The sequence below is a fragment of the Plasmodium berghei genome, assembly GCF_900002375.2.
Source record: "Plasmodium berghei ANKA genome assembly, chromosome: 6".
Classification (NCBI taxonomy): domain Eukaryota; phylum Apicomplexa; class Aconoidasida; order Haemosporida; family Plasmodiidae; genus Plasmodium; species Plasmodium berghei.
Window position 1 is genome coordinate 248227 of NC_036164.2, and position 23415 is coordinate 271641.

Below are 23415 nucleotides of genomic sequence, written 5' to 3' on the forward strand. Positions count from 1 at the left end.
AATAAATATTTAGGCTTGTAAAAATCTGGAGATTTTGTTATATAAACTATTAAAAATGTATATGTAAGTAGTAAATAATTTAAAGCGCAATTTTAAATAAAATTACAAAAAATATTAGATAATATATATCTATAGATATAAAATGTAATTAGCAAAACATGATTCTTGTAACTATATTTTTTTCTTTATATTTAATTGAAAAATAAAAAAAAAATTATATATAAACCAATGAAAATAAAATTGGGAAAAAAATATAAAATATACACGATAAATAATAATTGTGGAAAAGAAAAAAATCTCATATATGCATTTCTTATGGATTTTAACAAAGTATTGCCAAACCAGTAATACCAATTCGCACGGAATATAATAATATAAAAACCATGAAATCTATATAATTTTTAAAATAAAGCGTCATTACGCATATATGTAATTATTATCGGTATGTTTAAATATGCGCTATAAAAATAATATATGGAATTTTTTTATGAGAATACGTTCAGGCTATAAGTAATAACAGCAATATTATTTATATTCGTGGAAATAGCTGCCAATTTTTTTAATATATAATACATTATACACAAATATATGTATGCATGTATGTATTTATATTTTATATATAATCCATAATATGGCAAGCATAAAAAAAATACGCGTTTTCCAATTCAACATTATTATTATTTTATTTTTTCCAAATGTGTTGAAAATGCCATTTTTTATTAATATTTATAAATATAAAATAATATTGAATTAACGTTTTTATTATTCAATTTTGTCCGTTTTCATTTTTTTATAAATAAATACATTTTTTAGCATAAAAAAAAAAAATTAAATGTAGGTGGTTTATTTTCTTGTTTAGTTTCCCATTCTACATTTTACAATACACCACTATGTGATTTACTTTGTGATAATAATTTTTTTTGTAAATAAATGGCGATTATTTAGATATATATAAAGCAGTACATTATATAAAATTTCTTATTTTATTTTTCATATTTTCAAAATGTTTATTATGTATATAATTTACATTATTTATATTATTATCCATTATAAAATAGCTAAAGCAAAATATGCAAAAAATATAAAATGTAAACAAAATACAATATGACAAATTACCAAAGAATAAATACTAACATACAAATAATACTATACCTATTTTATATACAGTTATTTCGATAAATATAAATTCTCATTTCACATTTTTTAATTAATAAATTTTCCCCTTCAAAAGCCGTCTTACTTTTCTCTATAATATTACTTTACCTCCGTTCCCTTTCCATTTCCTTTATCCTTACACTTTCAAAATCCCTTATCATATTTTTTTTAAATTTAATTTAATTCTACATTTCTCATTTTTTGTATATACATACATTAAGTTTGACCATCCCATAAAATATAATCAAATACCTTGCCACAACTCTCTTTCAAAAAAACGAAACACCTTTTAAATTGTGATTTCCCTGGTTATATGTGATTATTATTATTATGATTATTTTAGTAAAATAGCCAACTTGTAACCACGTGGCTACTAGCTTCCTTTCAAAACCCTCATTACCTGTAGTAGCGAGAATAGTGATCTGTATAATATTTTCCTCGGCTTTTATTAAATACTTTCCTTGGAGATAGATAAGAATAAGAAGAAAAATCATCCTCTTGTTTTAAATCATCTGTATATATATTAGACATATTTTGTTCATCCATTTTAGTATTATAATAATTGCTTGTTTCAACAGTTTTTATTGTTTTCTTTAATTTGTTTAATTGATTTATAGTATTTCTAAGAGCATCATCTCTTTCATTACCCATATTTTGACTTTGATACTTCTTCAAATTTATTCCATAATTATCACTTTCACCATCCTTATATGACCCATTTTGACATAACAATTTCTCAAAGGAATAATTAATATATGGATCATCTTCTTCACTTTTCTTATTAAAATTAAATGCATAACTTCCAAATGAACCATATGTATTCAATTTTCTAATTTGTATATAACTACCACTAGACAGTTCACTATTATTTTCATTTAATTTACTCAACCCCATATCATTATATTGATTATTACTACTATTATGATTGTTTTTATTTTTTTTTTTATGTTCCATATTTTCCCTTTCAAAATTAAAATAAAAATCTTCACTATTTTTTGAAATATAATTTTCTTTATTATCAATATCTCCATAACTCTTATTGTTTATTATTTCTTTTTCATATTCTTTTAATTCATCTTTTAACTTAAAACTGTTTAACACACTATTTAAATCTATATCGACACTTATACTCTTTCCATATATATCATTATTATTACTATAGTTATCCTTAATTACATTTTTTATTTCATCAGATCCCATTATAATGTTTTCGTTATATATATTATCACTCTTAAAACTTGATCCTTCATAATTATTTTTTAAATATTTTCTAACATCTTCCTTATCACTTAGTAGGCCTTTTCGATAAGATTCTTTATAAACATGCGTTTTAAACTCGTCAAAATCAATATTATCATTATCTTCAATCTTTAAAAATGATTCTTCAGTTCCAGATATAAATATATCATCATTATCATCATATAAATCATCGATTTTATCATCCATAGATATGCTATGAGTTAGCCCCATTTCAACTAAATCACGAATATTTTCTTCCTTTAAACTATTGTATTTTAAATTATTATTTCTTATTTTTAATAGCATTCGCTTTTTTTCCTCTACTAATGTATTCATACCTGCATCTTCTACTGTTTTTTTTGGCACCCTATATAATTCTTTGTTTGAAATTGCATCTTCTCCTGTTATATTCTTATCTTCTTTACTTTTATTTATTACATTATTTATTATCAAAGAATTATTTACATATGCGTTGTTTAATAATGTACGATTACCTATTTTATTTGTAGTGATTCTACTGTTCCCTTTTTTTTCTCGAAATATTCGTTTTCGGTCTTTTTCCATTTTATCAAATATTTCATAATTTTCAGTACACGATATATGTGGCATTTTTTTATCTTTACCACTTTGTCGATCATTCTCATTTTCTGCTTCATTTAATTTCACTTCCTCATCATCCTTTCTTTCTATTTTTGTTTCCACTATGTATAATAAATTTGCTTTCCCTTTTTCGCTTTCTTCAGTTTTGTTACCCTTTATATGATTTAATAAAGGAGTAGCTGTATTCTTATATATATTTTCTAGCACATTACTAAATATATTTTCTCCTACACCACTTTCGTCTTCTATCTTATTGATTTCATTGTTATTTTCCACATCTTTTTCTATTTTCATTTTATTTTCTAAATTTTTTGTGCCTTGAAGAATGCTTAGTTCCATTAATCCTTTTGCAGATTGTATCATTTTTAGTTCTTTTAATTTTTTTGCTTCTTCATATCTTTTTAATTGCTCTATTTTATTTTGGCGTTTTTTCCATTCATCCATTCTAGATTTTTCCTCCTCTTCTAATCTCTTCATTTCCTCTAGTCTTTTTTCCTCTTCTAATCTCTTCATTTCCTCTAGTCTTTTTTCCTCTTCTAATCTCTTCATTTCCTCTAGTCTTTTTTCCTCTTCTAATCTCTTCATTTCCTCTAGTCTTTTTTCCTCTTCTAATCTCTTCATTTCCTCTAGTCTTTTTTCCTCTTCTAATCTCTTCATTTCCTCTAGTCTTTTTTCCTCTTCTAATCTCTTCATTTCCTCTAGTCTTTTTTCCTCTTCTAATCTCTTCATTTCCTCTAGTCTTTTTTCCTCTTCTAATCTCTTCATTTCCTCTAGTCTTTTTTCCTCTTCTAATCTCTTCATTTCCTCTAGTCTTTTTTCCTCTTCTAATCTCTTCATTTCCTCTAGTCTTTTTTCCTCTTCTAATTTCTTAATTTCTTCTATCCTTTTTTCTTGTATCCTTCTTTCTTCTTCTATCCTCATCATTTCTTCTAACATTTTCATTTCCTCTAATTTTCTTTCTTCCTGTATCCTTCTTTCTTCTTCTAACATCTTTTCTTTCTCTTCTTTCAGCCTCATTATCCTCTCTACTTCGCCATTTTTCACTTTCTCTGCAACTTCTTCCTTATACTCCCATAGTCTAGTTGTCTGTTCTCTTCCTTTATTCAAATCTTTTAGATAATATCTTTTTTCATTATTTAATTTTTTGGGTTCTTCCAAATTTAAATCAACATTTGTTTTTTTTAAATCCTCATATATTAGTTTTCTTTTATATATCAAATCGAAATTTTCCTTTTTATTATCATCGGGTAAATAGGTACCCACATTTATGCCTTTTATTAATTCATTTGCAATATTTATTTGCTTTATATTATCAATATTTTTACTAATTAAATTATTAAAAAACGAATTATTCTCTATTTCATTTTCCTTTAATTTTTCCTTTAACTTTATTTTAGCCTTTTCTATAAGTTCGGTATTAGGATGACAACATTTGGAAATCTTATTTTTAGATTTAGACCTTCTCAAAAGTAAATTTTTCCCTTTTTTGTTTTTTATACTATTTTTTTTTAATATAGTATTGTGAATAATTGATTTAGATCTATGATAAATATTATTTTTTGTATATTTTGGCCTTCCTAATTTATAAAATGCGTCATTTTTATAAACATTTTCCTTCATTCTTATTCTAATATTAAATATTTTTTTTTTTCGTTCTTCATTTCTTTCATTTTCATTATTTGCATCATCCTTTTCTTTATTATCATCATATGCTATGTCTTGATCGCTAGTATATCCTGTAACAATTTCAAAAAATCTCTCAGCCATATATGTATAATCGTTAAATCCACCATCGCTTTTTGATGAAGACAACCGTTTCAATATTCTATTTCGTTCTTTATTTACTTTAGGTCTACCATATAATGCCCAATTATTTTTTTTTCTTTCTTTCTTTTTTTGATTTTTTACATAATCATTCAGAAGATCATTTGCAATGCTTACATCACTAGGCTTTCTATTATTTTCTATTTCCACCTGTTCATTTTTCTCATTTTTATTTTCTTCCACGATTTGTTCATTTGGTTCTTCTTCATCAACTTTATTCTCCTTTTTATTCAAAACAACAATTTCATTTTCTTTTTCATATGGCTCCTTATCGATTTTTATATCGTCCTCTTTATTTTCTTCACCCTTTTTCTTTTTATTCAATTTCATTTCGGTTTCGATTTCATTAATATTTTTACTTGCCAACAAGCTTTTTCTTTTATTTTCCATTAATTGTAGTTCTAATTCTTCTAACTCTTTTTTTTTTTTTTTGTTTTCTATCTCTAGATCTAACAACTCCCTTTCTCTTTTTTTTTCTTCGATTTCTTTCATAATTTTATTATTCATTTTAGCTTCTACTTCTTTAAATATATCATCGACGTCTTTTTCATTATTTACCACTTTTTTCTCATCGTTTCCTTTTTCGTTTTCATTCATTTCACCTGGTTCTATTTCCTCTTTTCCTTTAACATCGTTAAGTGGTGCACTAAAAATGTCAAATATAGATTTATCCGGAACATAGTTATTTATAGTATCTAATAAATCGTTTACCATATATGTTCCCTCTTGGTTTACTTCCTCCACCTGAGGCGGATCTTCTTCCTTTTTTATCACCTGTTTATTTGCATCTTCTAATGCGTATTTATTTATGTTATTCATTGAATTTTTGTTTAAAATATTATTTTCACTCTTTCCTTGTAGTGTTAAACTATTTTTCATTTTTATTAAATTGATCTTATTTTTTTTTAATTTTTTTTTTTTCTCACTTATAAAAGTTTCATACGAAAATTCACTGTCTCTAATATCAGAATTCATCACACTTTTATTTTCACCGTCATTTTCACTAAATTTTATCATATCATTTGAATTAAATAAAAATTCTAATTTTTCATAGGATGCAGAAGATAAGTTGCCGATTTTTTGGGTTTTTTTTTTTTCAAGAACATAATTTTCATATGCTGGATTTAAAAACCAAAGACTTGATGTCCTTTTATTTTTAAAGTCATATTTTGGCAAATTTACATTATAGCATATTTTTCTTCCTTTTATTTCATGTTTTTTTGCTAAGTTTTCTAAAATGTCATAATCTTTTTGATCATATGATTCGTATATATAATAGTAAACATTATTCATTATTTCATTTTTTAAATTATTTAAATTATCAGTGTCTATGATATTGTCTATGTTAAAATTTTTGATCTCTTCATTTTCGTTTTTCTCTGGTTCTTGTATTTCCTCATTATTTTTGCCCTCGTTTACGCCTTTTTGTTCTTTATTCTCTTCTGCTTGCTTCTTCTTTTCTCGCCCTTTTTTTTTTTTTTGCTTTTTTTTTCGTCGTTTTTTTTTAATGTTTTCGATTTCCTTTTTTAATTCATTTATTATTTTATTATTTTGTGACTCTACACACCGTTTTTTATCATTTAATTCCTTTAAATTACTTTCAGGTTCGTTTTTTTTATTTTTTAATTCCTCTAATTTTTCTTCTAAATTAATTATTTTTAGTTTCATTTGAGAAATTATTTCTTTATTTTCTTTGCCTTCTTCATCATTTTCATCAACCACATTTAAATTTAAAGAAGTATCAATAATATTGTAAGTATTACTAGATGTAATCTCATCTTTTTCGCAAATTTTTAATTCTTCATGATAATTATCATAAAAATACATTTGTTCTACTAATTTATTCATTCCTTCTGTGTATTTTTCTAATTCAGTTTTTTTGTCATCTATATTTTCTTCATAATTACTATTATTGTTTGAAAAAAAATGGTCATCATCCTCGTATTTCTGAAGAATATAATTTAACGTAAAATCTTTGTCATATTTTATATTATCATTATTATATAATAATAAATTTTTATTATTCATTTTTACACTTTTTTCCTCATTTCGATTATATGGAACAATCTGGTTATTCCCTTGTCTTATTCGATTCACATTATCCATGTTGTTGTTCATGTTATAGAGGCTACCTTGAATGGTACTGTGCATTATGTGCTCATTTTCACTCCATAATGGATTCACCATAGGAACGTTAAAGCTGCCGCTATTCATATTCCCCGTATAATTATTAATAAGATCAATTTTATTACTCATGTTATGTTCCATCGGATTATTCATATTGTATTCCATCTGATTGTTCATATTGTATTCCATCGGATTATTCATATTGTATTCCATCAGATTATTCGTATTGTATTCCATCGGATTATTCATATTGTATCCCATTATATTATTCATGCTATATCCCATCGGATTGTTCATATTGTATCCCATTAGATTATTCATGCTATATCCCATCGGATTGTTCATATTGTATTCCATCGGGTTATTCACATTATGTCCAGGCTGCCTATTCATATTATACTTTATTTTACTGCTTGTATCATGACTCATTTGTTTATTCATATCATAATTTATTTTGCAAATTTTTTTTTTATTTATCTTATTATCCACAATGCGATCATCTATTTTTCCTCTATCACAATTCATTTTAATTCCTTCCTTAACGATGTTATTATTTATACATTTTTTCGGGGGATGCATTTTATTATTTTTTTTCAAATGTGCCATTTTACTATTAATGCTTGTATTATTTGTAATTATCACGCTATTTTTTACTATATTTATATCAATTTTGTGATTATCTTCTTTCAAATTATTAATATATTCATTATCTTCATTTATATTAATATCTGCTTCCTCCTCATTTATATTAACAGTTGGGGGGTCATTAATTAGCATTTTGGAATTTAGACTTAATTTTTTCCCTATTTTCTCTTTCCTATTACTAGATAAATTTATAGGGTTTAATTCTTCATTATTAGCGACATTTTTTTTATCATAAAAATTTATATTTAATTTATCCAATATTGAAACTCTTTTTCCATTTCTGTCCAACATACATCGATCGGTGTAATATGTTTTTTCCTTGAACTCTTCATTAATATCGAAATCATCAAATTCGTCTAAAAATCGCTCCTCATTCATTTCAGCATTTTCCTCATCATTTTTATTTTCATGTTCTTGTTTATTAGAATTTTCCATAGCAGCATTGTTATTAAAATGATTAAGGTTGTGCTTCTGCCCTTCTTTCTCTAATGAACATTTTTCATTATGGCTACCATAAATATTATTAATATTATTATAATTGTTTTCATTATTTTGATTATCATTGCTATAACATTTATAAGGTGGAGTGGCTTTGGTTGATTTGCATTTTATATCATTATAAATTTGTTCCTGATTTTTAGGAATATATTGATTATTAAGTTCGGGATTGTTTTCTTTATTTAATTTATTCACATATAAAGCATTTTTTTTATGCATCATCATTTTATTTTTATAATAATCTTTGTCTTTACGCTTTAACTTTGTATAAAAAAAAGTAAATAACGAATGAGCTTCAACTATTCTACTACAGTGTATTTGGTTTAAGAAATCAATATTTATTTTATTGGTGTTTGGAAATGATTTCTTCGGTTTTCTCATAACATTTCTATTATTATTGTCATTATCACTGTTTTTTACATTGCTACTTTTGTATGCATATTCATCATAACATATTGATGATGCGCATGTTGAATTCGTAGAGGATATTCTATCATCGTAATATTTATTTTTTATATAATTATCATTTAACTTCTTTGAAAACAATAACATAACATTTCTGTTTTCAACTGAATTTTTTAATGAATTCATATTTTCATCTTCAGAAGTTATTTTTTTATCAACGTAAAGGATATTATTATCACTATCACTCACACTTATTTTTTTTATTCTTAAATTATATATGTTATCCCTTATAATTTTTATACTCCTCTTTAAATCGACATTTTTTTTTAATCGTAATTTTAAGGAACATAATTTCCCCAAGTAAATATGTCTACATATATATTTCCATTTTCGAAGTCTGTTTCTCCATTGTTCATTTTTTTTGTCTTTTTGTTTACTAATGTAACACCATTTTTTAAAAATAAAAATATCCTTTTTTTTCTCTGGCATTTTTATAATATATATATAATATTAATTATTTATCACATTTGCATTACTGTCCAGGATAACATATATTTTTTTTCCATAATTTCATGAGCTAAAACATTTGCATTATGGCATATTTTTCATTTGAACTTAAGTACATAATTACACATATATAAACAATAAAATCAATTATATAAATAAATACATACATATATGTATGTATGTATGTATAATTACCAAATAATAATTTATAAACTTGTCCTTTTTTCCTTTATAAAAGAAAATAGCGAAGAACTGGTGTAACTCAAAGCAGGTAGCTAAAATGAAAAAAAAATATAACAAAAAAAATTCACAATATTGAAATTATGTATATTAATTTTGTTTTAAAAAATATTCATAAATTAATTTACTTATTTTATGTCCAATTTTATTTATTTTTTCCTATGTTTTTACAACGTTGCACACAGATTAAATTTTACAACCATATTTTTTATGAACAGTCAGAATTTTTATTATTTTATATATACAAGATACAAAAAAATATATTAAACTTTAATATGCCCAAATATATATAATAATTAATTAAAAAAAAAACTACAATAATAGTAATATAGAAATAAATATTTCACTCATTTTAAAATGTAATAAAAATGTGCACTCTTTTTTCGTTAAAAAAAAGGAACCATAAATGTGTTATAAAAATATTATATTTCTCCTTATATTAATATGTATTCATATTATAAAAATTGTATTCAAAATTCATAAAAATTATAATCATTTCGTATTTGAAGATATTATGAAACCATTTATATTTTTCTTTAAACCCAGGGAAAATGTAATAAAAACATGCACATACAGACATGTGAAAAATAAATTTATTAATATTTGACAAAATTGGAATCTTCTGGTATTCAATACATTTTTTCTTATAGTAATTAAATGTATTAGCATGCATATAGACAGAATCTACAACATTAATCAGTATATCTTCTATTTTAAGTGCAAAATGGGAATAACAAAAATTATTCCTTTTCGTTAATTATTTTCTGTTTATTTCAACCAAATTATTAGCATGTTCAAAGGGAAAATAAAAAAATTGACTAAATGCCATCACCAATGAATAAAAATATTCGGACAGTAAATTAATTATATAAAATTAAAATACCTTTTTTAATTCATATTAATTTGGGAATAATAATAAATAGCACAAATTTATGTACTAATTTTTTAAAATCTTTTATGTATAAACTATTTTATAATTCGTGTTAATTTCAAAGCATTCTATATATATGAGAAAAAAGAAAAATTATGTATATCATAAAATATTGACTGTATACGTATTTATGAAAATCCTAACATGTATACAATATCATGTATCCAATTCCATAAATAAAGGAAATTCATTTATTATTTAAATGGAAATATATTTTCTAAATTAAATATATTCTTTCAATATATGAATATATGCATATATGTGATATATTTTCTGCGAAAACAAAACTAATTTATAATTACTAAAACAATATATATATACTAATAATGCAGTATGAACAAATGTTTCTCCAGAATATTATATTACTCACAATACACATTCCTTGAGAGACCAAAATATGTGTCACCATTATTACGAAATAAAGGGCAATTCTCGAGAGCATACAGCTCACTGAAAGAACAAACAAATAACTGTTTAATTGAAACTAATGAACTATATGATCTTATAAAAAGTAAAAAAAAATATTTACTGTTTGACGTTAGTTGGTATAATATAAAAAATAATAAAAACGATAATGAATATACTAACGACGATGATAATCTCGAAAGAATAGAATCAAGTATCAATTTTAATTCAAATATTAGCTCAAATCAGGATTCAAATATTTCTTCCTTTTCATTTCCAACTCAATCTGAATTTTTTAGTTACCTTAGAGAATTACTGATAAGACATGAAATACTAATAAATATTAATTCTTTAGAAAATATTCCATTCATATTTTATGAAAAAGATGACATTTTTTATTCTCCGAGAATATGGTTCATTTTTAAAATATTCAGTTTTAATAATGTGAAAGTTTTAAATGGTGGTTTAAACAAATGGATAAGCGAAGGAAAATATATAATAAGCCAAAATGAGACAGAATATAATCATAATAATATTACACCAGATAAAGAGCGAATCAAACACGTTAATCAAATGATAGAAGAACACTTAATAAAAAATAAGGAAAACATAAAGACTAATTTAAAAAAAAATATATACAATTATTCTGATATAGAAAATTATATAGCCCAAAAGAAAAGCAATAAATTAAAGACAACTATACTAATTGATACTCGGCCTAATGCTTCTTTTAGTTCATTACTATTAATAAATGATAAAAAAACAAAAATAAATAATAATATACCATTTTCAATAAATATACCATATCATTATTTTATAAACAGTAACCAAGAATTATATAAATATTTCACATTTAAAAGTAAATTAGAGCTAAGGAATATTTGCAATGCGTATGGAATATTAAACGAACGAAATGTTATAATAGCAACATGTAATAAAGGCATAACTGCTTGTATTTTAATATATATTTTATGTCTTCTAAATATCCCTTTTTCGAATTTGATACTATACCATGGAAGTTTTTCCGAATATAAATATTATAAATATAATATTTCGTAGAAATATATATTCCTTTAACTTATCGTATGAGCAAGACAATGTACTTGCATCTTTAACTATATTTTTTCAAAATACTTTATTTGTTATTGTTATTTTTTATTTTTTTTTTTTAATATAACTATTATAGAAATAAAATATATGTATGTACACTTGTTTTCGTTATTTTGTATAAACACATAAACATTTTAAACAATAATACTTATATTTATTTAATTAACTCCTAAGAATTTTTCTTTGCGCATTTATTGTGTTATAAATATTATAGCTTTTGTGCAATTTCTATATATTTTTCGAAATATATTAAAAAAGGAACGGTTAAAATTGATTAAACAAATAATTATATATGCAATGTGCATATATACATGCTTCAATCCTTTCGTTGGTTAGCCTTTTAAGACAATTCATAATTTATATTTTCATTAAATTTACATTTACAGCTTATGTGTTACATAATTATGAAAAATGAGAAAAAAAATAAAAATAATATAGAAATCGATGAAGATCCAAAAAATGAACTGAGTCCAAATGCAATGCCAAATATAAAAAAAAAGAAAAGCAAAAATACAAATAAAATAGAGAAAAGTAATAAAAAATCTCAAAAGATAAATGTAGAAGACACAAATAAAACGAAGATTAACGAAAATAATAATCCGATAAAAAGCCTCGAACTCAATGATAATGAGGAAACAAAAACAAACGAGTTGCCTTCCCAAAACAGTAAACTCGACACTCCTAACAAGAATGACAATAAAACAAATTTAAAAAAGCGAAAAAATAATAAAAAGGAGAAATTAAAATTTAATGAAGGTGTAATAGCACATGATCAACTAATTGATGAAAAAAATGATAAAAATATAAAAGACGAAAAAAAAAAAAAAAAAATGAAATTAAATGATAAAACAGAAATAAATCAATATGGAGAAAATGAAGAGAATAATAATGATCATAATTTACAACCTGGTAACACAAAGGTTATAAATGAAGAAAAGGATACACTTTTTATAGATATCAAAGAAAAAGAAGAAGCAAAAGAAAATAGTGTCTATAAAAATTATGATAACGTGAATAATTGTGTTACTGTGAACAAAATTAAAACAAATAACCGAAATAATACCAAGAACAAAAACACAAAGGAAAAAAATGTGAAATTAGTTACACAAAATACAGAAATAACTAATTTGATAAAACAGGACCAAAAAGAACATATATCTTTTATCAACAATGACGATGATAATAAAAAAAACGATCCAGAGCCACTAATGGAAAACGAAAAAGATTCAAAATCAAAAAATAAAAAAAATTTTACAAAATTAAAAAATACTAATGAAAAAAAGGGTGTTAAGGAAAAAAATGATATTGACCAATCAAAAAAAAAAAAAAAAAAAGAAATTCATAAATTAAATGATAAAACTGAACAAGTTAAAATCATGGTCTTAGACAGTATAAGCAAACAAAATAGTCCTATTAAAAATGAGGCGTGCAAAGAAATTGTTGGAGATAATAATAATAATTTGGAAATACTCGCGTCTAGTTGTCCGAATGCTTCATTAAATGCTAAAATTGAATTATCACAAAATGTTACAGAAAACAAATCCGTAGAACCAGAAAAAGGTAAATTGAAAAAAAACGAGAAAACAAAGAAAAAGGAAAAGGAGAAGGAAAACGAAAAGGAAAAGGAGAAGGAAAACAAAAAGGAAAAGGAGAAGGAAAACGAAAAGGAAAAAGAGAAGGAAAACGATAAAATTAAACAAAATGAGCACGAAGAAGATAATGAAGTAGAAATACAAGATAAACAAACGATCACAGAGGAAACACAAAATAATGAGGAAATGAAAATACATCCAAAGGATCAGGAAAAGTTCAACGAAAAAGAAAAAAAAAAGAGTAAATATGTAACAGAAATAAAAAAAACAAATAAAAAAGAGGAATTAAACAAAGGAAAACCAATCAAAATAGTTTTAAGTGATACAGATGCAAAAGAAAAGATTTATAAATACATGAGACAAACAAATAGGCCATATTCTGTTATTAATGTATATGATAATCTTCATGGGATGATTAGTAAAAATTCTGTTCAAAAAATAATGGATGAATTAAGTATTGAAAAAAAATTACAATGTAAAGAATATGGAAAAGCAAAAATATATTTAATAAATCAAAAAGAATTTGAAAGTTTAAATGTAGAAGAAATTAACAAATTAAAAAACTGTATTGATGTAGTAAAAGAAGAGGCAGAGCTAGCTAAAAATTATTATAATGATTTATTAAAAAAAAAAAAAAAATTAATTGAAGATTTAAATCTCATTAAAAATGTGAGTGAATATAAAAAGTCTTTGTTACAAATCGAAGACGAAATACACATTTATGAAGAAACAAATAAAAATTGTAAAATATCTATCGATGAAATTGATATCATAAAAAATAATCATGGATATTTGCATTCTGTATGGTTTAAGAGAAAAAAATTATGCAATGAAATTATTAAATGCATAGCTAGCTTAACAGAAAAAGATACACAAGGGGTCATTTATCATTTAGGAATTGACACAGATGAAGATGTCATTCCCCTTAATTTGTACTTTTAAATCGATATATTTATAATTGTAGTGAAATATACACGTTCATAACATAATCCATCTATAGAATTGTTCCTTTATCTCCATAATTTCATAGTTTGTCTTATGAAAAATAAATTATATACTATTTTACTTATCCATCAATTTTATCACCAGTCTTATATGCATATCATGCGTTAAGTTTTGTATATGAATTCATATATAGAGGGAATAAGCTGGATTATATAAACTAATACAACTTTTTTAAATTCAAATTTTTTTTAAGCTAAAGTATTTGTAAAGTTTAAATGATGAAAAAGCAAAATAAGAAATGTATATAATGAAAACAAAATTAAAAACATAATAATAAAATTGGATAAGGATTAAAAATTGTTAAAAAAATTTTATATGTATACATATATAATTGTTGAAATGTAAGCTATATATACAAAAATTGTTATATAGAAAAAAGGAACAAAGATTAGATACTAAAAATTATTATGTTTCCTTCACAATAATTTTTGGGAATACATTCATAGTCTGTAACTCCTGGAAAAGAAGCTTACAGGCATATGGCATTTTGACAACGACATTTTTGTCATATTTTTTACAAAATGTGCAACACAAATCATAACCCATCATTCCGCAATCCTCACAAATATAAGTATCACAAACATCACTACTTAACATAAGCCTTTCAAGTAATAAGTTACTAACACCATATGCAATTAAGCAATCTCTTTCCATTTCACCAAGCCTCAATCCTCCTTCTTTTGATCGACCTTCAGTTGGCTGCCGTGTTAACAATTGCCTAGGCCCTCGAGATCTAGCATGTATTTTATCTTGAACCATATGTTTTAATTTCTGATAATATATTGGACCCATAAATATATATGTTTCTAATGGCTCTCCTGTTAATCCTGAATATAATAATTCTTTACATGACCAATTAAAACCATATCTAAACAAAACTTCAGCTGCTTCTTCAAATGGTGTTCCACTAAAAATTGAGCCATATTTATATTCCCCATCTAGAACAGCCGATTTAGATGAAACGAGCTCAAGAAGCTTACCTACTGTCATACGAGAAGGAAATCCATGAGGGTTCATAATTAAATCAGGGCATATTCCTGATTCTGTAAATGGCATATCTTCTTGATTTACCAATAATCCAACAACACCTTTTTGTCCATGTCGTGAACTAAATTTATCACCTAATTCTGGTAACCTAGATTGTCTCATAATAATTTTATATATTTTTAAGCCTTCTCCATTTTCTGTAAATATTATTTTATCGACATATGAAGGATAAACACTTTTGTATTTTACTTCACTTAATTTAAAATCATTTAAATCTAATTTGCTAATATCTTTCACATGATCTTTTACATTTATTGGCGAATATTTATTCACATATACTTGGCCCTCTTTTAATAAATAACCTATAGATACAACTCCATCTGCATCTAATGAATGATATTTTTTTAATTCACTATTTATAGTTTTTTTAGGATCTTCTTTTGCGTTTGCTAAGTTATCGTTTGATTCCTTACCATATTTTTTTTGCATTTGTTGTTGTTTGCTTATAGAAAGAGGAGAAGGGAGAACTATGTCATTGGAACCATTGAAATATTTTTTTAATTCTATAAAATGTTTTCTTAAAGACATGCATCTACCGAATCCTCGATCTATTGATGATTTGTTCATAACTATTGCATCTTCAATATCATATCCACAAAAACTCATAACAGATACAATTGCATTTTGCCCAGCTGGGAGTTTTTCAAAATTAATAAATTCAATAGTTTTAGATTTTACTAATGGCTTTTGGGGATATATTAACAAATACAAAAGTGTATCACATCTAATAAATTGATTATATCCAATAGAACCTATAGCTTGCTTTCCCATAGCACATTGATATGTATTTCTAGGACTCTGGTTATGGTTTGGATAGGGTATTAATCCTGCTACTACTCCTAAAATTGTTAATGGATCAATTTCTAAATGTGTTGTATTTAAATTAATATCTTTTTCATTTAAGGCTATTAATAAATTATTTTGTTCATTTACATCTATCCATTCTATTACGGAACTTTTTAATAAATCAAAAAAATTTATTTCTCCAGATTCTAATGCTTTAATATGTGAATTTAATAATTTAGATTTTCCATTTTCGACAATTATTAATGGTCTACATAATCTTCCCCCATCAGTTGATATATAAATTGCATTATGTAAAAAATTATCATATATCGATACAAATTCTCCTATTTTTCCGTACCTTCTTAAGCATCTAATTCTTTTCATAAATTTAAGAGGTTTTCTATGAACCCCTAATAATATACCATTTAATACAACAAAAAAAACACCCTCTTTATACATTTCTTCTCCAGTTAAACTATCACTATCTTCTACTCCTAATGTATAAAGAATTTCTATTAGGTTCTCATTGTTTTCATTATCATTTGTTACATGTGTCATTAGTGCTAAATTTTTTACCAACCCACATGATTCCCCTTCAGGCGTATCACATGGGCATAGTACTCCCCATTGAGATGGTTGTAAAGCTCTAGGCCCACTAACTTTTCGGCCTTTTTCAAATTGAGAATTCAATCTTGTCATCATGCCTATACATGCAATAAATGATAAACGAGAAAGAACTTGAGATACCCCACTTTTTTCCATTTTAAATCTTTTTATGTTCCAATTTCCAGTAGATATAGCTGTTTGCATTCCTCTTGTTATGATATCTTTTGGTAAATTTCTAAACACATCTGGATAAGAATTATCAGAGAAATTATTATTTCCACCAATGCTACTATTATTTTTCAATTTCGAGTTATAGCTACTTTGCATATATTTACTTAATGTTTGATCAATTTGTTTTTTTAAAGTAAAATAAAATCTTTTATATAAATCTTCAAAAAGTAATGATATTAATTGTCCAGCTAATTCTAATCTTTTATTACCATAATAATCCTTGTCATCTAATTCATTTTTATTATTTGCACTATCCAACACTCTTCTAATCATAAGGCAGATGCATCTAGCTTTGTTTCGAAAATCATATTTACTTTTTTGCTGTATATGTGATAATAAAACACGACTTAAAAAATCTAGGCCCTCTTCGATTATATCTTTTTCATTTTTTACCTGTTTCTCTTTCATTGAACTAAAAAACCCTTTAGCTAATAATCTCGGTCGAATCTTTTTACCTATATATAATAATGCGTCTAAATTTGTTTTTATATTTTCTGTATATAAATCATATAAAGAAAGTAATATGCCATTTAAATACATTTTATGAGATCCAATCATTTGAAATATTTCTTGATCACTTTCATAACCCATAGCTCGAAGGATAATACAAACCCCTATATCTTCTGTAAATGAATTATGTTTTAAATATAACTTATTATTTTTATAAACAATAGCACATCTGCTTTTAGATTCTGCTGTAGTAGATGTAATAGTGGCACATATATTATGTTTTATATCCATTTCAACAATAATTCGATTTTTTGATAATTGTTCTTGCATTAATAATACCCGTTCAGTACCTTTTACAATAAAATATCCTCCAGGATCATATGGGCATTCGCCTAATTGCATTAATTCATTTTCATTTTTATTATTTAATACACATATATCACTCCTTAACATAACTGGTAATCTTCCAATTTCGACATTATTTTTTGTAACAATACTATTACCTTTAATATATTCTACATCTACATATATCGGAGCAGAATATGTTAAATCTCTTTGTCTACATATCTGAGGAGTTAAATTTGATTCTATCATATTTTCTTCTATAGATGGTCTTCCAACAGATATATCTAAAAATTCCAAATAGAAATGCTCATCAATATCTGATTTTATAATTTTATTTGTCGTTGCATTCATTATTGTTTTTATTTCTCTTTTTATAAAATAATTATATGATTCAATATGCTGCTTTACCAAACCTTTCACTTTTAAATATGCTGGTAGTAATTTCCATTTTTCATTTAATGTATTTATGCTTTTAGAATTTTCATAAATACTTTTATTATGTTTAGAATCTTTTACAACAAGATCTATTAGATCTTTTTCTTTTGTCAACAAATCTGGATTACAGTTATAATTTGGATTTTTTGAAAATTCTTCAAAATTTATTTTTTCCCCAAATTTGGCACTAATATTAATTTTTTTTTTTTTTTCGCTAGTTAAACTATTGTAATTTTTATCACCTCCTATATTTTTATTATGCATATTAGTATAATTTTCACTGGTTTTTAATAGTACATCAATTTTATCATTTTTTTTTTTTTCATCTTTAGAAAATTGATTTTGGATATTTACATTACCACTTTTTCCATATGAATTAATTTCCCCTCTTATATTGATAGCTTGCTCATAATTATTATTGTTTATTTCATCATCAAGAATTATATTTTCTTGTTTTTTTATATTTTTATTTGTATTTAACTCATCTATCAATTCATTCATTGTATTATCTCCCTTTTTATAACCAGTTTGTATTGTAAAGTTTTTTATATATTTACTATCATTACATGTACTATCAAAATTTTGTCTTATTTCATCCTTAAAATATTCATCTTCTTTTTTTTCTTCTTTATGTTCATCCTTTATTTTAATTATGTTCACATTCGACCCTTCCTCTTTTGAATTTGAAAAATTATTTTCACTATTTTTTTTTTCGTTTTTTACTTCATTTCCCATATGTTTTTTCCCTTTTATTTTTATTATTTCCTTCATCCTCTCTCAAAAAGTTATAGATATTATATAAACATGTAAGAGGAACAAAAGGGCCTCTAACTATATATATTATATGCGCTTATTTATTTGGTTTAATTTCGCCATTTAATTGTATACATATTCCCAAATATTATAATTTTTTGTTATAATAGCTATTACATAATAGCATTGCCTTGGGTGTTATTATCTGATATGTTTTATTTTTTTTAACAAAAAACAAATATTTTATAGATAACCAAATAAATATTAATCAAATTAAAACATGTAATATATAAAACGCATATAAAGAAAATATGCAAACATGTAACGCCGAAATTAAATCAAAGAATTTTTTTTTCCATTTTCTATACTATACGTTTGAATTTAAAAACATGGTGCTTTCAAACTAATATTTTTATAAATTTTCTCAGAAACTTTATTTTTCAAATTGTAAAAAACTCCTAATTAGGAGAATGTATAATAATCTAAAATTTGTTATTGCCAAAAAATTAACAAATAAACAATTTTATATATAAATAAATATATATAATACATATTTAATAAAATATGTTAACATTTTATTTTAATTTTTGTTATAATGTTAATACACATAATGCATGTGACGCACAAAATATGGTGGTATCAAATTATTATTTTTTTTTATTTTATTATGAAATATTTCAATTTTTTTATATAATTTTAAACGTAATAAAATGTAGAAATAATAACAAAAATTCAAACCAATTTTATTCTTTTAAATTATTCTATACTAACGTTACAAGATAGATATTTTGTTGAGTCAAACATAATAGTAGCATATATAAATAAGAGAGGATAAACTTTTATACATTGAAATATCATATATGCATACTGTCAATTTAAAATGAAAAGCCAAGTAAAACAGTACATATTTCATTATAATGAGCATAGTACATTTTTTATAGTATTCTTTCATTTATTTTATTTTTTATTAAAATGAATTTATTTTTTGAATTGAATGAATAAAAATGGAAATTATATAAGAATAACTATTTTAATTTATTTTTTATACAAATGTGTCAAAATAATGTCCAGATGAAAAAACAATTTTAAGTTTTATATGCATATTCACTAACAAAAAAAAAATGCATATTTCTTATACACCATATTCACAAACATATATTTACTCTATCATCAACTTTTTTAGAGTATCCACATATACACATATGTATATAATAGGTGTACGCACTCATCATATATATATGTCGATACATATATATGCTAAATATTCGTTAAAAAAAAAATTAATTTAATACATTTCCAAAATGTGAATTATGCAAAATGAAAGAACAATTGATGAAAAAAAAATTCACAAAAGATAAATAAATTGTTAAAGTTCAAAACCATTTAAATAGCGTCAATATCAATTTCCTCTTCATCTTCATCTGCTGTATTGTTAAATCCATCCTTTGCATCCAAAAATATTTCATCTTCACATTTTTCACTTTTTGAATCTTCAAATGGTTTTTCATTTCCATTTAAATTACTTTTTTCTTTACTTTTATTTTCAGTATTTCGTAAAGATTTCACTTTATAATTTGTACCAGCATTGTTGCTATTTGATTCTTCTTCATCTTCAGATTCTTCTTCATCAGAATCATTTTGTTTTAACCAGTTAACAAAATGTTTTGCCATGCATTTACATTTATCATAGCATTCGTTATATTCTTTTTGTTTTTCATCTACATTGTTAATATTATTACTATTGTTTCCTTTTTTATTTTGTGATACAGATGTTATATTTGCATCATCCTCTTGATCATATCGTTTAATTATATCTTTGCTTTCGAGCATATCATTATTATATAAGACTTGTAAAATATATGGATAAATGGTTATAGCTGTTGTTGCTATTTTGTTTACATAATATTCTAAGGCTAGAAATATATCCATAGTAGTTACAGAAGTATCATTAATTTTTTTTAAATATTTTATATTTTTTTCCAATAGCTCTTTTGATATTTTGTCATCAAATAATGCACACAAGCAAATAAATATTCGGCATTTCGAATCAAAACATTGAGAAACTTGTAAAACACGCAATTCCTCGCAAAAATCATTATCACTTATATTTGGAAATGTTACAACTAATGTTCTTAGTCTATCTATTACTTCTTTAATTTCAAAGCTTTCATAATGTAACAGCTCTTTTTCTAATACAAAATTATCTTCTAATTTTTTTTTCCCTTTATCTTTTTTTGATTTATTTTTTTTATCCTTCTTATTATTGTTAGTGCCACTATTATTTGGATTACTTCTGTCTGTGCATGCATCATCTGAACTATTATTATCGTGATAAGTTCCGGGTTGTAGTATCCCATTTTTCGAATCATCATTGTTATTATTATTAGTATTACTATCTCCAGCCCCTTTTTCTGCTTTATCACTTTTAGTTTTCCCATTTTTTTCTCCTTTTTTCTCTTTAATCTTTTTCTTTTTACTACCTACTGTACTAATTTGGGGTGGATTCTTTATCATATATGTAGCGATTTTATGAGAATTATTAAGTTGTCCTATATTTCCACAGGCATTGCATTTACATATTAAAAACCCTTTTTTTACTATAATATCAGTTTCAGGTAATAAACAATGTGGGCATAAAACATACATTTCTATAAATTTATCAAGGATATTTACTAAATCATTTTCTTTATGCGCACCATTAACTATAGCTTTTTCTTCATTTTCTTCAAACTTAACCATTGTTCCTAATTCACAACCAAAAAATTTTGTTGGATACATAGGTGGTCTTTTTAACGATCTAGCTATGTCGCCCATGTTTGTTATATTTGTTCTTATTCCATTTCCTCGTCCTTCTATTTTTGAGATTAACTTAGGCATCTTATATCTATAATTTGGGTCATTACGATCCCTTGGGATGTTAATGTATGACATCTTAGCAAGTATACAACAAATACGAAATTATAAATATTTCTATATTTCTTTTATTCCCAAGATTTATTTGTTATCTCAGTATTGGTCGATTTCACTACACCACGTGGTTCAAATTGTTTTTTTGGTTCTTCTATTTTTATATTTTTTTAGTTCCGTCCTTGATTACTGCGTAAATACTATTGTAATTATTATGGATATACGAGTTAATTTTTTTTATATATTTTTTTTATGTACATGTACATATATATATTTCATTACTGGTACAGCTCCTATTCTTTGCCCAAATAAAAAATATATATTTCTACTTAATGTAATAAGATAAAATTAATATATACTTTTAATATAATTTTTCTTAGTATTTTCACCCTCAAAAAAAATAATAAACTAAATAAATTTGCGTATTATATGAAATAGCTAAATATATAGTTTTAAACGCTTCCTATATATGCGTATATATTTGGATGGTCATATGGGCGTATAATAATGAATATATATAACTTATTTGATTGATAATAATAAGAATGCCAATTTTCTGAAATAATTAAAGAAAGTATTTTTGTGTGCATGGATATATATAACTATATACGCGGTGATAAATACAACACTTCTGCAATAATTTATTTTAGTTAAAATGTGGAAAATATATTTTCTTACAAAATGTTATAAAAATAATTAAATATTTCCTTGAATTATATCACCAAAAATGAAATAAATATAGTCACAAATTAAACAAAATATTCATATACAAATATTAATAATTTAATCTTTATACTCTATTGTCAAATTCGGTTCTCGGTTTTTACAACATTGTATTAATAATTCGCGCGTATACATATATGAATATATATATATAGAGAGAATGGGAAATGATATTATTCATTTATACAATTTTTAAGCATAATTTGTTTTACTTTGGTTTATTATATATTTTGCTCATCCCTATACTAATATGCTATAATTAATATATCATTATTGTTTCTACTCCTATTGTTATTATTATTAATTAGTTATTGTATACATTTTAATTCCTATAAAAAGATATAGCTCTAATACATTTGATACTCTATATATTATGACCGCTCATATAATTTTATTAATTAAAAGAGGTATCCAAATCTTCCAAAGTAAATATATACATTTATATAGAATTGAAAACTGTATAGAAACTGTCACATATCAAAAATATTTATCACACATAAGGTAATATATTATTAATTAAACAAAAATAGTTTATTCATGCTGCATTTCTGATTCAATATATATATATATATATTTATACATGAAAAGGGGAATAAAAATATTTTTATGTTTACAAAACTGTTATTAAGTTGATTTTTCCAAATTTCTTCAACTCCTTTTTTTTCATTTTTTAAACAAAATTATATATATTACAAAAATATATAAACCCACACAAATGTATATATAAATATATACTATATAATATAGGCAGTTGACATGTATAATATAGAGTGAAACAAAAAAAATGTGTTATTTATATATTTTTTTACAGTATATGCAAATTTAACAACTTCTCTATAACATCGGCAC

General features: G+C 24.0%; 5 protein-coding genes across 5 annotated transcripts; 2 read left to right on the forward strand and 3 right to left on the reverse strand.

Moving 5' to 3' along the window:
* Window positions 1-1551: 1551 nt before the first annotated feature.
* On the reverse strand, window positions 1552-8982 carry PBANKA_0604900 (conserved Plasmodium protein, unknown function; the record flags this gene model as incomplete). The annotated part of the gene is made up of 1 exon (XM_034568574.1): window positions 1552-8982. One exon carries the CDS (start codon window positions 8980-8982, stop codon window positions 1552-1554), a length of 7431 nt encoding a protein of 2476 aa, XP_034420550.1.
* A 1522-nt stretch (window positions 8983-10504) lies between these two features.
* PBANKA_0605000 (rhodanese like protein, putative) lies at window positions 10505-11635 on the forward strand (the record flags this gene model as incomplete). The annotated part of the gene is made up of 1 exon (XM_034568575.1): window positions 10505-11635. The coding sequence occupies one exon, from the start codon at window positions 10505-10507 to the stop codon at window positions 11633-11635; it is 1131 nt and encodes a 376-aa protein (XP_034420551.1).
* Window positions 11636-12090: 455 nt separating this feature from the next.
* On the forward strand, window positions 12091-14220 carry PBANKA_0605100 (Tat binding protein 1(TBP-1)-interacting protein, putative; the record flags this gene model as incomplete). The annotated part of the gene is made up of 1 exon (XM_034568576.1): window positions 12091-14220. The coding sequence occupies one exon, from the start codon at window positions 12091-12093 to the stop codon at window positions 14218-14220; it is 2130 nt and encodes a 709-aa protein (XP_034420552.1).
* A 468-nt stretch (window positions 14221-14688) lies between these two features.
* On the reverse strand, window positions 14689-18954 carry PBANKA_0605200 (DNA-directed RNA polymerase III subunit RPC2, putative; the record flags this gene model as incomplete). Its single annotated transcript, XM_034568577.1, has 1 exon — window positions 14689-18954. One exon carries the CDS (start codon window positions 18952-18954, stop codon window positions 14689-14691), a length of 4266 nt encoding a protein of 1421 aa, XP_034420553.1.
* Window positions 18955-20319: 1365 nt separating this feature from the next.
* Window positions 20320-21867, reverse strand: PBANKA_0605300 (eukaryotic translation initiation factor 5, putative; the record flags this gene model as incomplete). Its single annotated transcript, XM_034568578.1, has 1 exon — window positions 20320-21867. One exon carries the CDS (start codon window positions 21865-21867, stop codon window positions 20320-20322), a length of 1548 nt encoding a protein of 515 aa, XP_034420554.1.
* Between the last annotated feature and the right edge of the window lie 1548 nt (window positions 21868-23415).